Source organism: Larus michahellis, chromosome 3, assembly GCF_964199755.1.
Source record: "Larus michahellis chromosome 3, bLarMic1.1, whole genome shotgun sequence".
Classification (NCBI taxonomy): domain Eukaryota; kingdom Metazoa; phylum Chordata; class Aves; order Charadriiformes; family Laridae; genus Larus; species Larus michahellis.
In genome coordinates this window covers 17,998,183-18,024,002 of record NC_133898.1, presented here as the reverse complement: position 1 = coordinate 18,024,002, position 25,820 = coordinate 17,998,183, and the positions used below count along the sequence as shown (strand labels likewise).

At 41.7% G+C, this 25,820-nt stretch overlaps 1 protein-coding gene across 2 annotated transcripts in view; it reads right to left on the bottom strand.

The window, feature by feature from the left end:
• The window catches only part of FSHR (follicle stimulating hormone receptor), an 84,159-nt gene that overhangs the window by 44,495 nt on the left and 13,844 nt on the right, over nt 1-25,820 (bottom strand). For both annotated transcript variants that reach the window (XM_074578890.1, XM_074578889.1), the window contains exon 2: nt 9,693-9,764. In XM_074578890.1, the coding sequence (XP_074434991.1) occupies nt 9,693-9,764 (72 nt within the window). The remainder of the gene's footprint in view (nt 1-9,692; nt 9,765-25,820) is intronic.

Sequence of the window (25,820 nt, the reverse complement as noted above, 5' to 3'; positions counted from 1 at the left end):
CTGGTTTTACACCTGGGATGAATAGGGGCCAGCAGTGTCTTTGATAGAAAAAATCAAAATGCAGCTCACTAATAATGATAAAATGCTCAGCTGCCTCTCCACTGAGCAAAGCAGCCATCAAACTAATGATTAAATCCACATCAATCATTTGGCATAATAGAAATAAAGGCCACGCAGTATAATGTTGTCAGAGAATCAACAGCTCCCGCTTAGAAAATAAATGTCTTGACTTCATCTCAACATTTGTTTTCCATAAACGCTGAGGTTTGTAGTAGCATTTGTATAGTAACGGGAAACAATCCTTCATTGCAACATGCCAATTCCACTAACATTATTTCTAAAACAAACAGAAAAGCTAGATAAAATTAATAAGAGAAGGTGTTTCTGAAATCCTCCCGAAATTGAATTACCACTTCCAAATTGGTGCCAGCCTTCCTCCTTCTAACAAACAATATTTAGTAGCAGCAACAATAAATATTGAAGAAAATCCTATTTAGAGCAAATCGGGCATGATTTCGAGTAGGTCACGCCTTTTGCACTCAGCTCACTGGTATGGTTAGGATACGTACACAAGTTTAATGGAAAAAAATCCTACAAAAACTTGTTTTTATAGGATTTTTGTAGGGGGGGGGCTGCGGGGCAGACACGACGTCACCTGAAGTCCCACAGACTCCCAGCCCCTTGTCTGTCAGGCGGAGGAGGTGGAGGTCCTACCTTTTTGAGCTGAACAACCAAGCAAGGTGCAGCCGCTGAAATTCTGAATACACGTATTTCCTGTCAGAATTGCTTTGTTATTCAATTTCACACAAGAATGCAGATTATTATTTTTTTTTTGTGGTAGAAAGAAGCCCTTTTATAATAATCCTCTTACAACTCTTTAAAAAGAATATTTGTTGACTTTAATGCTTCTTACATGTATTAATTTTGATTTAACCTTGTGTTTACAATTCTCTTCTTTTTCAGGTCAATACCTTTTACTCTGAATTCTTTCCAGAAATTTCAGAGTTAATATGCAATTAATGCACAAAATACAATTGGTATTATTTTTTACAAATGATTTAGGGATATTAGAACTGAATCTACTTATTTTAACGAGAAAAAGGGAATTATTTACATCAGAGCAATATTCTGAAAGATCACATGAGAAGACCCATCTTTTGCCCTGTAGGAGCTATGAATTACATTTGAAAATACAAAATGTAATTAGAACCAGCAATTCTGAGTTCACATTTCATTTTCTGATATACATAAGTTTAATAAATGTATTGCTCAGCCAGCATAAGAATTATTTTATGTTTCTTAGCAAATATGTAATGTTATGTTTACAAAGCCACTTAGAAGGTCACTGATTCTACTCTGAAAGTACAAGAATCTCACAATAAACCACAACTTGAAACTTCCTTTACTTCAAATCAGAGTGAAGCTCTTGGAAGGAAGAGATGGAACCTGAAGGTGTGACACTTTTGGGGGAAAAATTTTCGACCATACCAGCAACCATCTTACATTTTACAACACCAGTTCTGGCCCCTCTTGAAACAAAAAATCCACCCAAAAGCCCCTGAGATGAATCTCAGAAAGCTGGCCAGTAAGTGAACATATCAGCCTCTTCAGTATGCATAAAGCATGTCCCACAGGACAAGAGAAGAAAGATTATCGTATTAATTCTGCACCACAGGATGACTGTCAATTCTGAGGCTCCTTGCTACGTTTATCAGTTGCAATAATCACCTTCATGGCTCTGATGCAAGGACCTAGAGTGAGGCTGCCTTCCAAAACCGAATGATTCAGAGAAAGCAAATATCTCCACCCTAACAACCACAGCATGCCAAACCTGAAGTCCATCCAGCCCAGTGTCTTGCTCTAGCGGTGGTAAGGGAAGCCCAGAAAACAGTGCAAGAGCAGGGCAAGCCTCTTGAGAAAGTTCCTCTGAATACTCAATCAACTTTTTGGGGCGTAATTTGCAGCTCAAGTCTTTGTGTTTGGTATCTAAGGAGGTGAGATACATTTTCTCCCCCAAATTTTACCAGAGACTCTTTGTATCAGCAAAGTCCCAAAGCAGAGTTGCCCAGCTGGACCATGCATTGTGTGAAGAAGTACAGCCTTCAGGGGTTTTTTTTGATTTCTCACTGGTTTTATTTGAAATCCTGTCCTCCAATTATAGTATGAGAAAGGGCAGGAATAATCATTCCTGTCCCCCTTCCCCATACTAAACCTGCCGTACAGACCACTCCAATATCCCCCGTCAAAGATCTTACTTCCAGACGGAGTAGTTTTGTCCTGTTCCATTACTCCTCAGGTGAAAAGCATCCATGAATGTCTCCATCTCACTGAATATTTCCCGGTTTGTTCCCTATCCTTTTCTTAATAATTCCTAACATCTCCGTTTGGAGCCTTTTTTTGACCACGGGGCTGAGACCTTCTTTTTAGAAATGTTCATTTGACCCTCAAATCTCATTTTGAATGAACGCGGCTTATTTGCAGCCCGCATTTGGATATGCAAAAGAGCGACCCTCATTTAGCCTGCACTTAATTTTATCTGATTTGGTTGTGTAGAGGAAGGCAGAAGAACATTGGATCAAAGTTTCCTCCTAAAGAAGAGTGGGAACTCACACAAACATTTGCCCACGTTTCATCTTTTTGAATTCAGGTAATCTGAACAGTATGTCACTGGGGAGAAGCATTAAAGTATTTAGCATACGTTCAGGCAAGCGGATTTCCCTTTTTTTTGCTTTACCTGTCTATGTGTCTAGACAGCTGTAAAGCAGGGACCAGAAATTATGTCCAAGACGATTCTTCCATTAAATGCTTCAGACTCTAATGCTGCCTTCATATCAATACAGTTAACAAATAAAGATTCTGCTAACATTTCATTACCACAAAACTCATTCTTGCTCAACAAAAGGAAGTTAATGACAAAATGCATCTTCTTTTTTCTTCTTCTAAATATATTTTATCAAAGAAAGCAAGCAACAAGATACCAAACCACACAGAAAGAATTATGGAATACTTCCTTTTTTGTACTCTAACATGTTTCAATTAAAATATGCAAATATTAGCATGATTTTCTGGGACTTTTTAAAGAGGAGAGTTAGAAAATATTGATATGGACACTATGAACTGATTTCCTAGCTTCTTCTAAGGGTTTTTACTTTATTTGTGATTTTGTTCCGCCCAAGCATTAGCAAAAGATTGAGATCAGGTTATGCATTTACTGAAATATCACAAAGCTGTAATTAAAATCTCTGCTCTTCGGCATCAGCAGTGAGCTGCTGACATGGATAATAAATGTCTACTTCACATTTTTGTAATTGTGCAAGGGATGACAACCATAACTGCAAGTGTAAGATCTCTTCCACAGACAAGCTTTGGCAGGGAAAAGCAGAATGCCAGGTGATGATGCAGCAAAACATTTATAGGTTATAATAAAACTACCCGCATCTTCTTTCGTTACTTGTTATGTTTAGAACACAAGGCGTAGCTTCTACTTTCAGGAAATGAACTGAATTAAGAACACACCAGGCTTCCTACGTATTCATACCAAACACTTAAGTTTGCTACCCAAGGAACGGTATTTGCAAAGGCTGCAGAAGGGTCATCTGAAGTAATTGCCCTCCTTCGAGAGGAAAATGTACCCAAGCTGCTCATGGCCGCACTGAGAGACAGCGGCACCAGGCGCAGCTTTGCCCGGCTCATCCACCACCAGGACCTCTGGGAGAAGGTGGCATAGCTGTTCGCCTTTCAAATCCCATTTGTAGGAACCCGTTTCAAAGGGCAGAGTGTAGCAATGGGCAAATGAAGACTGACACCCTGGACGCTGTTGGGCCGGGGAAGGCGTTCAGCGCGTACAGCAGAGGATAAGCTTTCTTACATGATTTTGCTGCTGATCCGGAGGCCTGAAGTGCAAGCAACCCCTCCAGTACAGAAAAGAGCCAGTTCAAAACCACTGATCACCATCAGACGCGGACAATCAGCTGGGATGGGGGCATCTGGGACCTGCGAGTCCACCTGCAGGAACCAGGAAGCCTCCTGTGATTGCCCACTGCCCGACCACCAGCCTGCGGTGGCTGGGCAGCCTTCAGCGCCTGCTGACTCGCGCAGGATTAGACCAGGCAGGCAGAGAGGAAAGACCCATCCGTATCACAACAGTGGCCCCATCAAAACATTTATTCTTTGGGATGTCAGCCTGAACTTTGAATTTCTTTGCTTATGCTGGTTACTCGCCTTAAATGTTTTTGAACTGTAGGCCTCTGTTCCCTGAGAGAAAATATATATTTAGACTAATTTAAATGCATTAAGTAGCATACTTATTTTCATGCCCTGCCCTTAAGATGCAGAATGTTACACATAACTTCCTATAATGTGAATTAGAATTTAATATCCATGGAGCTGCACCTTGAGAATATACCCTGGAGTATTTATTACCAAAGTGTGATTGCTACCTGATTCAGTACATATTTTGGTACACCTAATGCACCGTGTCCCCCTTTCACCTTAGGGATGTAAATAAATATTTTTGTAAACAGGCGCTATTTAACTTATCTATCACAGCAGACCCTGCAAATCTATATTTTGCTTCTCGCAAAAAAAAAAAAAAAAAGCAGATTTATTCAAATGATGCAACAAAAGATAGAAAGGAACTCCTGCTTAGATTCAATTTCCAAACGTCTTGGCTACAACTGAATCCTAACCATTTTCTCAAAATAGCTTTAATGATCTTATTTAATCACAGCCTTTTGCATACCAAATGAGGCAGCACACGATACACTGTCCAAGAAAAATTGAAGAACCTGCAAAATACTGACCACCTTTCTTGGTAGCAGAAAGCACAGACTGCGCGTCCTTAGGTGATCGTGTGATTTCTGCCTCCCTCCCTCCCTTCCTTCCTATTTTTTTTGGCCTGTTACAGAATCTTTTGGCCTTTTTGACCAAGTGTTGTAGAATCACATGCCGGGGCTGAATTCTGATTTCAGAACCGATTTCGTGAGCACATGGGATGATGGACATCCCTTAGCCACTTGCTAGACCAGGCAGCTTTGACGGCTACTGCTGAAGAAGGTCTGGATGGTGAATCCACCACTTTACCAGGTTGTTAAAAGTTGCTAAATAAAGTGAAGACTTCCCACTATGGCAAGTTCTCCTGTTGAGACTTTTACAGTCAAGCCAAGAACTTTGCTCCTTGTCCACTCACAGGAAGAGAGATATGCCTTGATTCAGCAATGTACTTTAGACGTGCCTCAAAATACTCTATTGAGTGGTCTCCACTGTCCTCAAGCACTTCACCTCAGTTTAGATAAAACATAAAAGGTAAATCAGGCTGATTAATTAAGTCAAAGGGAAGTGTGACTGCCTTCTAGCCTACAGGGGCAAACAGGCGAGATTGCAGCATCATACATCAGGTTGGCTGTTGTATATGAAATAAGCTGGCGCTCATGTATCTAGGTCACAGGCCAGCAGTATTTGTTCTTATGAACCATCGCTGGATCAACAGTCCCAGCAAAAAGAAACATAAAAGCTTGAACGCACCGAGTGATTAAATAAATACATGATTCAGAGCTATTTTCTCTACAAATCCATGAGGAAGATGTAGGTAGCTGGTGCCTATATTCCTGCTGTCTTCCATAGACAGAAGACATCAGTTTCCAGGAGCATCAACTCTGGTAGATTCCATCAGCTCTAAAAGTTTTAACACTTTGCAGGGTTTTCAGAGCTCATCGAGGACTTAGCTGTCCAAATGCTGTTAACCGTAGCACAGTTCATGTTCTTAAAATGTCCCTTTGCCAAAATCTGCTAAGGAAATCCCCTTGTCCCCTTACTCCAAACTACAAAGCAGGGCCAATAAAGAAGATTTTTCTCTGTGACATCTTCTAGTTCAAGAAGTACTTTATCCACACAGCTGAATGTCATTGGAGCACACACAGGATAGATTTGAGAGTGAATGATGAAACAAAGCATTATTTTTTAGCCTAAACCCTTCAAAAGAATAAATAACTGTTGATTAATTTTCAAGGGGATTGTACCTCAGGATACAAATGTGAAACCTCTTTGGCTTGCATAGGGTAAGGCAATCAGAGCAAACTTCCTATAAATACGATGCCGGAAGCAGTCCCCGTTAGACCAACATTCACAAGTCTACTTTGCTACGTTGTCGTAACAGGAGGAAACTCAACAAGAGAAAAAGGGAGAGTTAATATTGCTTCAGACTGTCTCTCCGCCAAATTAAGCACTTTCAGTGCAGGCTGAAGATGACGTAGCAGCTGCAGAGCATGTTGAATTGATTTTGCCAGGCATGTGCCTGCATGGTGCTGATTTTTAATTTAGTAACTGGAGGGTTAATTAGTTCTGGGAGTGTAAACAGGTTGGTTAAGCAGGAGTCCAGACAAGCTGCCACGTTCCAGTTGGCTAAGACTTAGGAGTAGGCTAAACATGTAGCGAGAATAACTGATCTGCTTCCCTGAACACCTATTTGCTAAATTAACACGAAGCCAGAGCTGTGCAGAAGTTGGAGAGCTGATAGCAACAAGCTGGTGAAGCTGTTCCTCAGATCTCTGGGTTTCTGAAGTAGTTTTCTATAAGAAAATTCAAGTTGCACCTAAGATAATTAGAGCCTGTCAGTTTATTTCATAACCTCAAACATTTTATCTAAGAAGAAAAGAAGCTCTTTCTCCTAGAACATTCTTGTGGAATTTGTTTCTCTATATGACAATCTACAGAATGGACATTTCATGGTTTTTCAGTAACTGAAGGAATTTAGAAGGGTGCAAAGAAAATGGCAAGCTAGAGGTGGTTCAAAATGGGCTCTCATTCTTTCAAAGAACTTCAAAATGGCTAAAGTCTTCCACTGACAATTTTGCCAAATAAAGCTCCAGTCTGTATTTTGCCAAATAAAAACAAATAACAATAAAAAAAATCAGATAAAAACCAAAAGATTTTGTCTTTTGGACTGGAGCTTCACAAAGGACGACGGATCAGATGCTCCATGCCAACGTTTCCAATTCATGCTACTTTTTTCCATTATGAGTCACGGTCACTAGTGTCCATTCTGCAGAGTCCTTGGACACTCCAAATGGAAAACAAACAAGACCTTTCCTGGGTACTATGACTGGAGCCTGACTGGAGGTATCTGGAAGTATTTGACATTTTGTAGCAAAATACATGCGTTCAATCAAAGCTCTAAGCTGTTCAGGAGGTTAGGAAGATACTAAACTGCATAGAGAAAGCAGGAACACTGAAAAATGTTACTGAATGATTTATTTTTTTTTTGAAAACCAGAAATTTTTGATCACTGCATTTGAAAGTCTTCATTCACTTTGACCATTAATACAACAGAGTTAAGATTCTCATGGAGGACTCATCTCTGATTTAACTTGTACTCAATCAGCTCATCCCCAATGGATGATTCCAAAGCCCACCACCTGCCTGCAACTTCTGGGCTTTAAAACCTACCCTGTTCTCAGAAATACATTTGGAAATGATCTAGCAAAGAGAAAAATCATGTGTATGGATATGCTGGACTGTATAAGATACTGTTTTGCTTCAGCAACACGCTCAAGAAATTTTGTCACTCAGTTTTTAGTCTACTTACTTCTAGGTGAGCACATACATATACTGCATTGAAGTATCTCATTTGTATACATCAGGCTATCCATATTTTACCATATGGAGGCATCACATTATTAATAGCTGTTTTCCTTAAATAGACTACAGTTTGCTTTAATCTTGCTTTCTGTGCATGAACTTGCAAGAGTAAAAAGGCTTTCGTACAAAGGCTGTGTTTTTATATGCAAATCTATCATTTGATTACACACTTTCCTGTCCCTACATTATCATGAATATTTCTGATGAATGCTTTATGGGTTAGGTTTAGGATTTGTGGGCTATTTCAAATTTTGTCTGTTTGCCATATCATCTGCAAATACCGTATCTTTGTTGATGTTGATTGGTCTCATTTACATATTTATCAGACTTTTATTTTCAAGGATGTTTTGCTATAAACTGTCTGTCCCCATTTCTCCTCCATGTACTAACAGTACATGGATATATTTTCAAATTGAGCTCATTTCCATATATAATTTTTTTGGCTAACAATAAATCACCACTTAGAGACATCCTATTCAATGCAATCGCTACCTTCATACATATCTGACATATGGTTTCTGAGTAATTAAAGATAACGGCGCAGTTTACAATGCGCTTTGCAACCCACTTGATAGTCCAGAGAGCCCAATGATTTTCCACAAGGACTAGGCTAAAAGGAACCCTGCAGGACCAGGGAGAAGCACGTGCCAACAAAACTAGTGACGCAGAGCTGATCTTATTCCTAACTGGTATCTCTTGGCCACAAAACCCAAGACTTTCTTTTTCTTTTCTCAAGAAAATACTCTTAACATCAGCGCTTGATGGGGTTATGAGGGTCCGAATCCACGTGTGGGCTGCAGGAGATGGAGGCTTTTTAGTGTGTACCATGTGCCACTAGAAGACTCCTGTACCTACAGTGGTGCCCTGAAATGGATCTCATGGTTCAGAAAAGGCCAGGTGCCGCGTGAGCTTTACCACTGCCTGCTGACCAGCAGCTCTTCAATCCTTCTTGCATGTTCCCTGCTTGTTCTCCATCCATCCGTCCGTCTGTCCGACCGTCCATCCATCCATCTCTAAGTTCAAAATCCTTTCCCCTTCCTTGCCATACCTTCTGGTGTGTTCACCTTCTTGCTAAATCCCTTACTTATGGAAGAATACAATGGAAAAAGGGTAGAAATGATGCAGAGAAATTATGGTAGTCATTTCCTTTTTGGTTTTGCCGTTAAACACACAGTACTGAAAATGGCAATGCCTTTAAGTGCATTTCCCCACTCAGACTCCTCTTGGCTAAACAGCCTGTTTGTGACCCTCTCCTGCCAGGGTGCAAGCATTGGATGTGTTTCTGAACAAACTGCTGTGATTTGCCCACATGTGAAATAATTCAGAAAAATCACACATGGCCCATAATAGCTCAGGTTGGACAGTGACGGCACCAGTTAACCCACGGATTTTCTGCTGCTAAAGAATAGTCGGAAACACATTACTAACTTCTAGCGGTGGAGGGCTGCAATACATCCACAGTAGTGTACTAACGAATGCATGATACATCTGCTCATCAAAGGTGCTCATAATTGTACCTCCAGGCTTATCACTAAAATTCACAGAAACTAGGTGCTTACACCCTTAATGTGCTAAGATTTTCAGATCTATCACTCATAAGAAACTTCTCTCACCCATCCTGCCAGCTGACTCTGAACATGCACAAACCAATCCTAGTTATTCATCAGCGAAAAAACAACTGGCTGTCCTGTTATGAACAGGAGCGCTTTCCTCCCTAATCTTTCCGCTGTTTCACTCCAAAATTCTCAAAATAACCAGTTTCCCATGATCTTCTGCTATGGCACTGTATTTATTAATTGCAATGACGCCCCATGCTGAACCAATCCTTTGACCAAGGACTGCCCGCTTGCTGACATAAAAATGTATTTATGACAACAATGTTTTGGAACGTGGTGTTAAAAAAAAGTTTCTTTTTTTTTCTTAAACAGAAAGATGAAACTAGATGAAGCTCAGAGAAACGGATTTGCTCTCAGGACATAAAAGAAATAGCAATCAGAAGCTGCTGTTTGGAGTAAAATAGTTGTTTCCCACCCAGTAAATATTGACATAATACCTACATTTTCTCTAGGTCACCCAGTCCTGCGAAAGCTCCTTTTGGAACGACTCTCATCTTGGTGAGGACAAATCTCCTGAAAATAGAGAAAATGGGGTGATTATTCACTATTCATAACACAGGACTGCGTGGTAGCCTTGTCAGCACAGGAGAGTCCTTTATCACAGGTATCAAGGACAGTCTCCAGGCTGAAGGCTTCGGCTAAATGCAGCTGTAATGTTCAAAGGCTTCGTGGGACTCCAACTGCCTGCCCAGACCAAAATTACAGCGTTGGGCTACCTCTGGAGCTCCTCGGGGAAAAAAGCATCAGTATGTGCCATTCCCCTGTTTGCTCCAGTAAGAAATCCAGACCCAGTCACGGCAGCTTTGCTGCGCGCTGGGAGGGGACAGTGTCTTTCTCATCCCGACCTCTCTTCTGAGAGATGCTCAAGCACAGGGTGAAGCAGCCCTGCGGAGCCAGGCTGTGGTGAGTTGCTTACGCAAGGTTGTAAGGTGGCACATTCACACTCACGCAAGACAAGCCTTAACCGGCCGCACAGATAATTTAAGGAGTCAGCTACTATCTCCCACCAGGGCAGCTTTAATACCCTTTGTGGCTTCTCACAGTCTCTCTTCTAATTAGTTCATAATGTGCCACAAAATTGGGACTTTGGAATACGCAACATGGTCACACATGCACCAAGACAACGCTTTAAAAATTTTTTAAAGGTTACAGAATATGCTTTAGGAAGAAAAAAACCCATTTAAAATATCATATAAAGGATTTTCTTAACCTGGACTCATCTCCTTTTATCACAACAAAGAGGACTACACAACTTGTGATGGCACTCAGCAAATGAAAGGTAGGGTTTCTATTACTCCTCGGAGAAATTAGATGTTATCTGGGTAATTGTTTTCTTTCACGCATTTAATCATTCATAGGTAGTGAGCACAAACAATTGCATATATTAACACAACCTGCTCATCAAGGTACGTGCTTCCCATGGTACGCTGATGACTAGATGCCGGGTCAAGAAAGCATAGCTGAGGCGTGATAAAGCCCACAGGGATTTTGTAGGGAGAAATATTGTATTTTTGTATTTTCTGTTGAGAATAAAAGTCATATTCAAACTCCCAGGTACTAAAAACCAAGCAGATAAATAAGCAGGACATCAGATAATATTGGTTGCATTGAGCAATCGTTGTTAGAAAATGGAATTTTCTTTTTAAAAAAAAAACAAAACATCAGCTGTGTTACATACATGAATATCACCCTGTGATTCGGTTTCCTTGTCTCTTTTCCCAGGGAAATGGAAATGAATTGTTTTCTGAATCGCTATGGAAGGTTTTTTTTTGCAGTGAGCATGCCTGCCAGACCATCCCTCATTTTTATCATCTCGGAACTGGTTTTGCATGGCTGCTTGGGATTGCCGTTCGGCTCCTGTCTGTGCTGCCTTATTGTATCGCCTGCAGGAGGGCAGAAATGGGAACTCAGCCTGCTATTACCTGCTGGGTAGTCCTGCAAGTTTTAACACAATACGTCAAAATTAGAGACTTACTTTCGTACCGTTCGCATAAAGTATTCATGCAATCCTCATCTATTTTTTATTTCAGCTGATTAGTTTAGAATTTTCATGGGAGATTACCATGTTTTAATCAAAGTCTTAGGAGGAAAAAAAGTATTATTCTGATAGAATACCACTGTGAAAGGTTCCTATTTTTTAATTGTAAGTCTTCAGTAGAATCTACCCCCTCATTTAACTTCCCAAATATGAGTTAATATTTACTTAAATGGGACAAAGTCAATGCACGCCTCACCTAGCTCTAGAGATGTCACTGTGATTACACCAGGAATGAACTTGCCCCCCCCCTTTTTTTTAAACATTTAAATTTATGGTGTTCTCAGTCCTGAAAGATGATGAAGTCAATTTGGTATTCCATTACTCTTGTACTATCATTAATGTAAGTCAGAAAGAGCTTCAACACGCTGTCACACAAGAATTACAGTACCGAGATCATTGTGCAAACGTTAGAAGGATTAAAGAGCTTCCAGAAAAGTGCTACCCTGGATTAGGCAATTTGTAAAGCCCCACTGAAAACACGGCCGGTGTAATGCATGCAAAGCTACGGCTGTGCTTTCAGAGTGCAGATAGGGACAATGGATCCTTGCAGAACACCCAGCGGGCTTAGTGCTACAAAGCTGATCCGTCAGGAAGCTCTTTAACTTTGATCTGCTTTGAAACCTCTCCTAAACTCTCCTTTGTAGAAACGCACGCCTAATTTTGGAGCCCTAGAAAGCGGGCTCTGTCTGAAAAGCCACCTACAGTTATTTTACGGCAATATTCTAAAATGAATCCTCTCTCTGCAGGAGCGGATCATCGGGAGGTTTGCCATTCTTTAATTAAACACTGGCCTAGGCCATGCTTCACCACAACAAGAATTTACATCCTGATCCTGGACCTAATTAAAAGAAGGGAACCTCATTCATAGAGGAGGTTATCTACATGAGTAAAGCCACAAGCGCACACAAGTGAAAATCAAACCTCGTGTTTCTTTGTTGAATACCTTGCTGTCCTGCACAAATAAGGTGCCAGAATCCAGGAGCCACATGTCTAATGCTCCAGAGCAGTTAAGGCAGAATTGAAGTTTAATAGCTGAAGTCTCACATTCCACTTTAAAAAATTAAGGTTAATTGTTTTTAAACATCCCTGAGTAGGCTAATAAAGTCAGCTTTAATGGTATTACGAACACTGAAAATTAGAATCTGTTACTTGTTGAATTATCAACTGTATAACAAATAGGAGTCTATTATAACTAGCCAAATGCTGTATTGTCAATAAATCTCACCAATTAGGCTCCAAGAATCAATCCTTACTTAACTTGAGATACTGGCTGTTCAGTACCAATTCTTTATGAGGTACGTGGAGAAAATAATTGAAAAGCATTTCCTTGGTTTTGTTGCTGGCATTGTTTTAAGGTCAAATAAATGAATATGGCTGACCTTTGTTCAAGCACGTTTCATGTCAAGACAAACAAGTAAACAAAAACATGTGCTTAAGAGACATATGCAGTATTTGGTCCTAAAAAATTATGTTAGCACTTAAGCACCATCAAGAAAAGCACTGAAAAGCCTAAACTCTAAGTGCACGGCACGGAATTGAAAACCCAGAGCCAGATGCCCAACTAGGGCAAAACTATCTCCTACTGATATATGTATTTCTACTGCGACATCTAAACCTGGTTATTTAAAACAGTGGGGTCTCAGTTAATATGAAGCCACTGACACAGGTGACTTACACCAGCTTATATCACCATGAAGAGCAAACAACCCAAATACATCTTTGTTTCTGTATGGCTGTGTCTAGTTTGAGAGAAACATCATACAGTCGACTTAATCTCAAAGCCTACATAGGACACGATGCAAACAACAGAAATTAGCAGCTACTGGTAAAACGTTCCTAAAATAACCCTCTAACATTCCCAGTTATGAAGAGACTTGTGGAACTTTTCCTAAAATAGAGTCTTCTGCAGCTGACGTAGTTCAGACTGATAGAATATATAAGATATGAAGGGGAAAAAAAAAAACAACAAAAAAAAACCTCCAGAAAAATTAATATTCTTCCATCCAGCCCCACACGAATCCAGTGACAGAGATCAGACTGACCTCATCATGAAGGGATGGAGGACTGGATGTCATTATTTGAGTATCTGGTGCCAAAGGTATGGGCGATTAAAAAGACTGGGCGAATTACAAGATAAGAAAAGTGGACGCATATGGGTCATTTCTGCTAGACGTCTCTAAAAATAAGTGCATAAGAGACATGTGAAGTGTGCACATTAAGCAAATCAATGTAAATACGCTGTGTTTGTGAGGTTAGCCGTTTATGTGCAAAATGATGTATTTTGCATATTCATCAAATGAGTTCTCAGACCCTGGTCCCACAGATTTTTTCTTGAACAATTATGAAGATGGTCTTTTGCGTAAATTCTCCACCAGAACTTACTCCCGCACTGCGCTGGTGCCCTCTCCTCCCAGCCCCCTTCCTTGGCAAACGCCCACCACCACCGGCAATAACCTTGCACAACAAAGGACTGCACTGATTATCAGAAATTAGACTAGTTAAAAAAAAAAATTAATTTCTGCTTCATAAAGCATGGCTGTATTTAGGTCTTTCAAAACACTCTTTAAAACTCATTTCTCAGATCTACTTAAGTCACACACAGTTAATCAGAAAGTGCGTGCATTGTAGAATTATCTTCCCTGGCTCATGTAAATTGCAAATTCGTGATGTTAAAATGAACTGTATCAAGCAGATACTATAAACTTTATAACTTAAGGACCAAAGGAAAATAAAAAAAAAAGCCAAAAAGATTTGGTGACCATAATGCTAAATCACTAAATTCGGTTCCAAAGAAATAAATGTGATAGGATTTTGAAGAACATTTTACTTTTATCTCTGAGCTAATGTTATCACTAATGTTATCACCTTCTAATCCTCTGCAGCAACGTGTATTTTGTCAAACAAAGATTTACAGTGAAATCTAATTTACTCTCTGTACTTTTTTTTGGTTGTTTCTTTGGTTTTCTTTCTTGGTTTGGAGATGTGCTGGAGATTCCAGCTCAAGCAACAGATGAGTCTTTGCTTCATATCAGGAGAAAATAAAACGATGCCATGACCTATTTAGTGTAGCCTTGATTAAATACAAAACCCAACAAAATCCTGCCCCCTGTTTTTTTCTAGTGTTGCTTGATTAGCCAATGCAACAGTGAAGGACTATTTTGCTTTTCATGCCGTAACAGGAGACAAATAGATACTGAAGACTGTGTCCCAGCTGGTGTAAATCAATCCAGCTGTGTCATTTTGGCCCTAAACTTTTGTCCTAATTCTCACTGGAATGCATCATGAGATTCCTTTGAGCTAAATGCGATTTAACTTAAATTTATGAAGAACATTTGTAAGCCCCTAGCCCATTGAAATGCGTTCACATTGCCATACGACTTGACTATGACTAGGGTCTGGCTCGAGTAAACGCCTCACTAGGAAGGGGCATATGCAGATATACATGAACATGGAAGTATTTTTCCTAGTCGGCTGTCTAGGTGGAAGATCTCTGTAATCTATTAAGCAGTTTGTTGCTGCTTTCAGACACAGCTATGGTTTGCCCTTCCTGTCAGCAGGCGGAGAGGAGTCCAAAACTCACAAATCAGATGCTAAAACATCAGACTTCAAAAACCATCAAGCTAAACGCAAAAAGATTGGTTTTATTTGCTTTCTGGTTTTAAAGCCTTTAAAGTGCATTCATATCACGCTGGAAAGCTGTTTTCAACACTCATGAGGCTTTAATTTAAAAACAGAGGAAGATTTATATTAGTTGCCTCAATTCCAGGAGGTGCAGAGGTTGGGACTTCATAAGGCTGACAGGATCACACCCACCATCCTACTGGCTTGTCTTTTCAGAAAGCTACTTCATCATCTTAAGGGAAAACCAAAGCCAAGCAGAATATTTTTCCAATAATGACTATTCATGTAACTACAGATTCATTTCAAAAAGGGGACCCTGACGGCACAGGCATGCTTGAATAATGGAGGAAGAGCTTTGCAATTCGTTTTTTCAACCGAGACAATGATCCACGCATTTGAGAGTCTGAGAGCCCCTACTTTACACACCTGTAAATGGATTTACAAGAGAGAGATGGTAATCCCGCGCCAATATGCACAGTCTGGTTTGAAGCATCTAATCACTGCATCCACCTAATGTGCTTAAATCGGCTGCTCATCTCCTTCGAATGCTTGTGAAAGGCCAAGTTATCTAGACTGTACAGCTGGTTTATTCCTTTTGAGGGATAGTAAAAGCAGGTAAAGGTGAGTATTCCAAGGAAAAATTAGGCAATATACGTTTCACGGAGAAGAGAGAAACCAAAGATCCCCTCCTGAGTTTCAGGCTGTACAGGGCCTGGCTAGGAGAGAGTTAATTTTCTTCATGGCAGCTCATACGGTGCTGTGGTTTAGAACTTTGACCAAAACCGTACTGATAACGCACTAATCTTCCAGCTTTTGCTGACCAGCACTTGCACAGCATCAAGGCTGCCTCTGTTTCTCTCTTTGCCCCCGCAGTGAATAGACTGGGGGGTGGGCAGTAGGCTCGTGGCGGGGGGGGCCGACACACAACCGGGCAGGTGACCTCAACTAACCAGGGAGATATTCCATACCGTATAACATCATGCTCAGCAATGCAAGGGAAAACCATTCTTTTATCTGACTGAAAAAATGCAGGATAGCCCTGTGAGGGCACACGTCCTCCTTTCAGGTATGCCACTCGGGAATCTCTTCAGGTCAGGGAGCGATGTAAGGGGCATCTCTGAGAAAGAAACTACTGTGGTTTGTGTGCTGTTAAACAAAGAAATGTACAGCCAAAGTAAACACAATTAGAACTGAAATGATAAAGTTATTAGCCATGCCTGTCTGCTTTGCAGGTCTGAATCTAAAAGGCAGTATGTGCAGTAGCTTGTGAAAAATGACTCCTTAATCTTTACCAGTGGCCTCCTTTAAAAATCAATTTCCTTTTCTTTTTTGAATTAGATTAAAAGGATAATGAATAGTACTGATGGCATTCCTGTTCTAAATTTAGTGAGGACTTGCTCGGCGTAGTAATGCCAGCCAGCCACAAAAAAGCTGAAGGGAAGCATTTTAAGTTGCCACAGCTGATGTCCTGTTGGCATCTCACTTGCAGAGTGCCCACGATACCGTAACAGGGATAAGAGAATGCCGGTTTCCCCAGGAGAGCAGTGATGCTGCTCACACAGGCACACAGCAAAGTTGCTGTGGGATTTGTTTTTTCCCCCAAGACCTTGCTTAGGTCAGCTAATAAGTTGCACAGAGTGGCCCCTCAGCAGCTAACAGCTGATAAGGAGAGATAAGGAAGGATAGAAAATTGTTGTGAGAAAAAAAAATCACCAACATCTAAAAGACTGCAAAAGTGGTTAAGCAACATACTTGTAAAGCTTACTGCCCCCTACCCAAGCCACCCCCCCTCCGCCCTCCCATCTTAGTTTTCCAAAACCACGGAATGTTTAGTCTTAGCACTGATACCCTTTTCATTTCTGGACAAAGACTACACTGTCCTCAGTAACGCTGTACATCCCCCCACGACGCTGCAGATAGCTTCTTTCCGAGGTCACACATGCAGGCAGTTAAAAATAAAGCTCCACGATGCTTTTAAATACCTCTGCTTGAATAGAGTGGGATGAAGCTGGAGACGGGGGGTTAAAAAAACACCCAGAAGGTGGAGGGAAAAAAAGAAAAAAGGTAAGACTGCAAAATTCACAATCAGAAAAACAGATGCTACATCAAGACTTTTACTTGATCTGAGATGTTTAATGGTCTACACTTAATGCAATTACTTCACTGCACTTAGGCTGGGTTGCTTTACGCCGTGGAACAGAGCTGTGACTATTCAAGACCTTACGTCAACTGATTTGGAAAAGTGTCAGTCCAACAATTTTGTTGAAGATTTAGGCGCAAGTAGCAGTAACGCACAAGACAGGTAACAAACACAAGCGGCATCTGCCCGGAGCAGACCCACAGCCGGGCACCCTCTGACACGGGGACGTTGGTCCCTTCAGTGGATCTGGGGGGCTGCAAGTCAAAGGGCAAAGTTTACGTCCTGCCCCCCAGCAGCAGATAAAGCAGACCGCAAAGCAATGCCGCCTCCGCAGGAAGGATCTCCTCCTTTCTTTAAGCTTGCCCAGAGCTCAAGCAAAGCAAAGCTGGAGCTCTGGACTCCTCTACAGGACGTACACATGGCAAAAAAAAAAAAAAAGGTTCGCCACTGAGCACAAATTACAACAACAAACAGGTCCTCTTTAGGCCTACGAGCAGAATCACAGTTATCATGTTCGCATCCGGGAAGAGTTTAACTGCCTGGAATGAGTTACCCACAAAAAAGGCCAGCGGTAAGCTTGAAAGCCCAGTTGAAATTGCTTCTATTAATGTCAAAGGCATGCTGTGAAAAGTGTTTTGTGTAAGATAAATAACACGAGTGAATGAAGTTATCCCTTCCTGGTTACAGAGAGCCAGAAAATAGTGATTGCTTTATTTTTACAAATAGCTATACTTTATTAGTATCGATTATCCTGTAAGACACTACACTACTTCTAGAAGAGCACATCCTCATTCTCCACAGCTTACTCACATGGGCCTTTGAGAAATGTACAGTCTGTGATAAATGTGCAACTTCCTTAAAATCTGACCTTGATGTCTGCAACCATCTTTATGGTGAGGAGCCATTAAAAATTTATTCACACTGAGCACACCCTCCGTGTTGCATCTATTTATATTAATATGTCTGCGTACTTTCCTAACAAAAGGAGTATTGTACAAGAACTGGGTATTTTGTTCTTGCACAGAGCGTTTTACTTTGTGTTCTTTCTTGTCTGTAACTTCTCAAGGCAAATAAGGTTATGGAAAGCATCCACAGTCCAGCCGGATGGGGGGCTTTTTAGGTATTGTCCTCAAAACTTTCTTCCCCTCTTTTGATTCAGAGCAAGAATAGCCATCCTGCTCACACACAGCTGGCCACTTCAACTCTTTTCCTGTCCCAAGAATGTGTCAAAAAAGATCTTATTCCGCAGCAGGGAGAGAAGAGTGGTTTGTTCACCGGTTGAGGTCGCAGCAGAAAGGTGACGAGCGTTCTTTGTGTGTAGTGTTTCTGCCTCTAAGACCTCAAGACTTTCTATGTTGGCAGGCCCTCCACACATGATGCTATTTTTATTGACTGTGACAAATTGTACAGAGACCGAATTCCTTAAGTTCTGGGTTGGATGCCTTAGTGAAGGTAAAAGAGAAAGAGAAAGCTTTTCTGCAAAATGTCTTGCTGAACCATCGTTGTTCAGCAAAACACCAAATAACTTACCTCTGTCACTGCATCTTTCTTGACAAATTCATAAGAAAGAGTTAGTGAGCTTTTTACCTCCTTTCTCATCCATACCCTCATAGGCACTATACCTACCTTGCTTAATGGGACACAGCTGAAATATCACAGAATATTAATAAAATGAAAAGAAAGAAAGACACTCGCTGTTACATTCCCTAACTAGCAGACAAAGCCTAATAAGTAACAGGGTCCCCACCAAACATTTGGATTAATTTGGATGCATCCAAAGGCTTGTTTGAAGGATGTAATGAGATATCTGATACTCCTTGAAGACACAGCAGACAGAAACAATTTAAGGAATTGCAGCTGGAGACTTGATTGTACTCTTTTTTTTCCTCTGGATCTGAGTATGAGCTTTGTAAAAGTAAATACTCTCTCTGCTATCTAATACGTGCTGTATTTTCCAAAGAGCAGCGCGTGTGCCAAACACAGCTAACTCCACTGGCAGCCTTGGGAAAACAGCATCTCCCGAATGAGGGGTCCTGGATGCGAACGGCACGTACTCCGCTGTTCTCAGGGCACCAGCTAGGCTTGTGCTGACATAACTATACTGAAACCCAGAAATATGCTGGGCCTATACCATATGCTCCCACTTCTCTCCCACTGTGGTGAGTGGAGCATTTCCTTCTTTTCACTCACTGAAGCATGCATTTACATTTCAGATAATTACGGTTTGAAATAAGACTAAAAGTGACAAAGGTGAAAAATCCCCGCCTTTTGCTACTCTAGCACCATGCAAAGAAGCAAAACCTCCTACTAATCCATCCCCTCTCATCGTACCTTCCTCTAGTCTGGATGTCTCAGCTGACTACTGCCAGGGAGGCAGAAGGTGGCTCCTGGAAGTGCTGCTGCCTGTGCACGAGGATGAACCACCCAGCACACTGAGAAGGGGAGCACCCATGAGGTTAACACGAGCAACGGGCTCCGGCGAGCATTGGAGAGTCCTCGCACTGTAATGACAACTGCCAAGAGCAGGTTTATCCAGTACAACCTGCAACACTTTGCACTTTTTATTCAAGTCCTGCAAACGTTTCCACTTACCGCCATTGCTCACCACGCATTCCCCATGTCACTGGTGCTCCTCCTAGCTGCGCGGTTTCCACGTCAAGAACTTTTCTCAGCTCATCTATTAGAGATGGCTGAGGGAAACATTCACAGGGATATGAATTGCAGCTGGATAGACTCTTTCAATTTCATCCTGCACTCTCCTGAGAGCATCTCTTCTCCCTCACAGTCTTTCTCGGTTATTGAGATCTCTTCCCCATAGACTTCACTGATTTGATATAAAGGGAATGACAAGGCCAGGAATCCTTATTACTTCTCCTTGTACTAAAAAAATCCCCCCAAACACTACGTTTTCCATTATTTTAGCAAGGATTAGCTTGCCACTGCAAATGCTGATTTTTTCTATCTACCTTCCACTAGCCATAGATTTACTTTCAGATGTTACAATGATGATCCTGAATAAATACAGCATAGCAGCTAGTGTACCAGTAGCCTTAAAAATACTAACTGAGCTATTTCCTTTAAGATTGACAGGTCTCTTCCCAGTAACACACAGTGCAAAGATTGCGCTGGTGTCAAGCATGGATCTTTAATGCATTTGAAAGTGAGTATTATTGTTTCAGAAAGATGCCAGCTTGACCACACTGGCAACTGAAAGACTGGCTTACAGTCAGAATAAAGACGTGCTTAGCGCTTTCACCTTCAGAGTGCTTCTCGAACGTGAACCCTCTACGGACCACTTAAAAATAATGAACATACATGGTCCTGCTGAAAAGGGTGAGAGAAAAGTGAAATAGAGACAGGAGAAACTTGACCTGCTTATGGCACAGCTGCAGATTATGAAAGACCTCTAAGAAAGAGCTTGCCTGGGAAAATATATTCCTTCCAACATCTATCCTCAGTGGATGAAACCTAGACTTTCTGCTCCCTTCGTACACATCCTTCCATTAGGCCTCTAAATGACTGTGATAGGCAACGTCTTGTGTAAAATTGGATAACACCTGACTGGAAGAAACAAGGATAGATATAACAGATGTACCTGAGTGAGGGAAGGTCATGAATGGCATCCCACGGAGAACTGCATGGGGCCTGCATACCATAGCCATAAGCGATCTGGAAGGGGAGTGAGGAGCAAGGTCCCAAACACGTATGATAACGAGGGTAGTAAAACAAGAGCTGGGTGAGAAGATCTACAAAGCAGGAGGTGCTCTGTCTTCACACAGCATGTAGTTAAGCTACGCAACTCTTTGTTACGGGACATTGAGGATGGCAGACAATCAAGAAAAAAATTAATAAATACATGAAAGCAAGATATCACTCTACTCAAGATGTCCCTGAGCCAGGCAGAGCTGCAGAGACACACACCTCTCTGATGAGATATGCATCAGAGCAGCAAAGAACCTGAACTACAGCCAGCCTGGGACAGCTCTGCCAAAATGGGGATCGCCACTTGACATACCCAGTTCAGCACAAGCAAACATCACCTATCCCGGCACCCTCAGAAGCAGGCCACCTCTATCTAGAGCGACGCATTGAAGTATTCTTCAATATTTACAGCCAATACAAGTTTTTGTACATCACAGAAGAAGGGGTTGCTCCTTAGGTTAAAACAATTAAAGGATTAGAGCCCTCCTTTTGCCAGAAGATCAAAGGGCAGAACTGAATCAGGTGTCATGTTTTCAGTGCCGCATTCAGACTCCTGTTTCATTGCACAGAATTGGCTCTACAAGACATTTCCAAAATAAATGCGACAAGAACACTATATCATTCTTTAATAATAAAAATTTTAAAAGAATGCTTCAGGTCTCCACAAATTCTTTTGCTAGGTCATTTTGATAATCTTTGTAAAAAAAGGGGAAATGCACCGCCACTGTGAAATCTCAAGTTTTGCCTTACTGTCCTCCCCCACTTTGGGAGGTGGGCTATATGCCAGACTCAGGCTCATAGTACTCAAAATGCTTAAGGGCTTTGTGTGACCTGTTAGCCGCACTCTTTTTCTAAAACCTTCCTCCCCCTTCTCTACAGTAAAAAAAACAGTGGTTCACTTAGCCTTTGAATAGAGGGTGCAGTTCTGATCCCTTTAATCTCAAAAAGAGTACGCTGGTGTTAGGAAAGGTAAAGAGAAGGGCAATAAGACTGATCAAAGACATGAACTGGCTTCCATAAGAGGAATAACCAATTTGTCTGGGACTTTCCAGCCTGGAAAGCTTAAAGGGATGCTAAAGGTCTACAAAATGTCTTGGAGAGGGTGGGCAAGGACTGATACTTTATCAGCTCTTCCATTAATAAAGCTCAGAGGTGAGGCCACAGGCAGCTAGAGTCAAAGCAAAAAAGAACACCTTGCTCTTCAGGCAGCGTACGCGGGCTGCCAGAACTCCTTCATGCAGCTTGCCTAGATGCAAGAAGCTGATGTGGGCTCATGGGTAGAACGTACAAATAATTTGAGAAGAGATAATTTAGGGTTACTAAGCAAACACCAAGAATTTCAGGAAATCCCCTGGGCTGGAATTACTTGGAGGCTAGTGGAGTATTGTAGTAATACATCTTAAACACTTGCCCTAGTCTTACTCTACCCTTGGCAGCTCTTCAGAATCCCTGTTGTACGCAGGATACTTGATCTGCTTTACCATAGCCATGGCTCATATTGCAGGGAGAGAGGACGCAAAGGAGGGGCTCCCTTCCTACAGTGGAAAAAGTGATCGCTCATCTGCCTCTGCTGGGCTATCTATAGTCCTGCCCGGGGGACAGGGAGCAAGGCAGGGGAGCGTGGAAAGAGGATCTAGCATGCACTCATTTGGTGCTGATGGGCCAAATTTGAGCTGCTGACCACTTGGCAGGAGATCCCTGCTGGGCTATAGAACATCTCTGTGAAGTGTTGGGGCAAGATTGCGTCGTAAACAAGCAGAGAGGCTTCGCTTTCTTACCGTATCGGAACAGCTGGGGTTTTGCTTAAATGTTGGTTGCAGCGAGTATTCAATCAATACCCTACCTGTGGCTCTCAAGTCAAAAGAAAGGTATCTTCCTACAGCACTACATAAGGCATTTCTAACCTACAAAGAAATATTCAGCAATACTGACTCCATCTCTCTGTGTCCATATTGATTCTGAAGTACAGCGTAGCGTTTTTAAAAGCAGACGAAGGCTTCGGAGGCTATTACCCTATGCCTGTTTTCTTTATGACGGTATCTAGGCTTATGTTTTGTCTGATTGATTCCAGCTGATAGTTATGACATATTGCGCAAGAAACCACAGGCTGTAGAGTGAGAGGATGACCAAGCAGGCCTCGGGACAAATTAGGAACAGACTGTGAGTGTTTTTACTGGGGAAAGAACATGGTACGGCAGCAAACACTGAGAGATGCAGCAGGCACAGCACGCGGTCCCTGCTCAAGCAGGACTCCTAGAGAGCTTTTAACCACCTGAAGAATTTGGAGGTTGAAGATTGAAACAATTGCGTTAAACCAAGCGAAAGGAGGTTTCAAAAACATCACGAGCAAAATGCACTGACAGTAAATAAATGCTACTAAATGCTGATCCTTGGCCAGAGACTCAAATCCAGCTTGGTGCTAAAATGTGCCTAGCTGCTTAAGGCTTTATTTTTTATCTGTTTTTAATAGTAAGGGCTTTATTTGATTTCTCTAAGTCTGAATAAAGGTATTTATTTTTAGAGAACTATCCCCCAGGCTCTTTGACAAACCCGTGCTTCCCTGGAAGAAGCAGGGAAAGGATTTCCTCTGCTGGACCTTCATTCAGGAACATGGTAAGTCCCGTTAACTCCAATATGGCAAGACGACCGCATTTAAACAAGTGCACGGGTTTCTTTTCTAGCATAAAGGCAGAGCTTTGATTAAAGACAATAGAGAACAATACACAGCAGGCCACCATCCGAACAAAAACTGCCTGAATATGAGCCAGGTAAACTTTCCTGAGCTCACTTCATATATCAGAAAAAGGAATCTAGACCCCCCCTGCTGTAACTGGAGGTGTGAAATTAAATGTCTTTCTTCTCAGAGAGAAACAGAGGACAAAAAAATGAAACACCGAACAGAACTCTGCTTGAAAACAGAGGGAAAATAAATCAGCAGTGAATGGATTAGCTTCAGATCAGACTGCCCAGAGCAGCCAGATCTGGAACAGCCGAGCACTCAGGGCTTGTGTTTTTTAAATTAGTTTTAATAAATAGAATCAATAGCTCAAATTATGAAGAAGGACAAAAGCACAGATCAAATCGATCAAGGCTGTAGCTTATCGTTATAAGCCAAGGGGTGTCTTCTCTTGTCTAAACGAGATAAGGTGGCACAAGAATCCACTTGCAGCTTTTCAGTATCTCTCCCAGAACAGCTGTATGCGGAGTTGGATACCGAGCCTGAAAATGCTCCTGGTTATCCAAACATAAACACAACCTCCCTTTCTTTTTCCTTTCCCCAACAGGAAAAAAAAAAAAAATTAAGAAATAAATCAGGAAATGAATCCTTTGTCCTGAGAATAAATGCATGAATTTACAGGGAGGATAGAACCAAATAGGCAAACAAGCACAAAGTATCCTTCATTATATATGAGATTCAATGCTCAGATGAAGAGATTCTTGTTCAAATCACTGGAAAAGTATCTCTCCAGAAATTAAGTTAGGAAAGGGTGTTGGAGAGCGTTCAGGAGTTCTCTCCCCCCGAGTCAGTCAGCCAAGAATTATCCACTGGAGGGGAGTGAGGGGCACGTCATTAACTGCAATCGGGTTTTTTGGCAATGGGAGGGGGCATTTGCACGCAGGCACCCTGTTTTCCTCTTGGTGTTTGGTTGGTTGGTTTGTTTTGTTTTTCCCAGAGTGACTTTGCTCCTGGGAAGCTGCAGTGTCTCGCTCCAGGGCCAGGTCTGCTGACGCGGGGCCGGGTCACCACGGAGCCAAGCAGCAGTGTGCCAGCAGCGTGGTTCCCCGCTCCGCATGGGGCCTCCTTCCTCAATAATGAAACCCAGGAAAAGCATATTGCGGCTCCAAACAGGTATTCAAGTCTCAGATGGACTCCAGGTCACCAGCCTGGGCCTGCACGAGCAGGGCTTCTACTGTTCATCACCAGGAGATCACCATGAGCTCCCCTTTCATCACAGGGCTTTCATCCTCAACACTCTGAACATCAGCTCTGCAGCATGAGTACTGCACAGGAGAGTAAAGCACTTAAAAAAACCCTTCCCCCCCTGATATCACTTTCTTATTAAAATTTAGCCAAGTACAAACTACCAGCCCTGAATTTATTTTGTCATATACCATATAACTGAAGAAGTTTTTGGCACACCACATGACACCCTAGAGGTGTGAGAACAATGCACGGTGCTGATAACCTCTGCTAACTCCCATTCATCCTCAGGTTGAAAAGCTGGCATCAGTTACGTGGGCTTTGTGCCCACATAGACCACGTAAGAGTCTTTTGCATTGTTGTGGTTGAATCATAGATAAACAGCAAAAGGGGAATAATAATCTTACAATAATAGAAGATATGACAGATGTACTACTGAAAGTCATTCACATGCCCCAGTGATGAGCATGGTTCAAAGCCTATCTGGAATAGCCTTCCATCTTGCTAATAAATATTCAGAGACTTTTTAATCTTCAAGGACATAATATCGAACATCTGACAGAAAATTCAGTGTAGATCCATAAGCGGCTTTTATTACGTTTCAACTGGAAGTAGATTTCGTTACGTTTTATAGCAAGCGGTGCCTTTGCCAGAACACGCAGACCTTTCTTGGCCAAAGTAGTCAGCAGTTAGCTGCGAGGCCGACAAAATAAACAAAATATCAATTATGATTCAAGTGTAGTGTAAGTTATTTTCTATTCAGTGAGGAAGAATTGATTTTCCCAGCAGTGTCACTTACACCGTAATGATTATTGCACATACGACAACTTAAGAAAATGATGGAAAAACAAATTAGATGGGCTGCAGATCATTGCCTTATCTTGACTGTTCACCTTGAGGACAGAGTTAGGGAAACGTAATATACAGTACCGGATGTCAGGGTGCTTGAAACCTCTCCTCTCCCTTCCACCTCCCTGATAGTGCATATTAAAATTTCAAAACAGAAATAAACATTTCCAGCAGGGATAAAGCATGAAGCAGCACATCTTGCCCGTCTTAAGGATGTTTGCTTAATTAAAAACAATGATAACTCGCTGTGACAGAAGATAATTAAGGGGGTGTAAATTGTATAAGAACTTGGCTTTG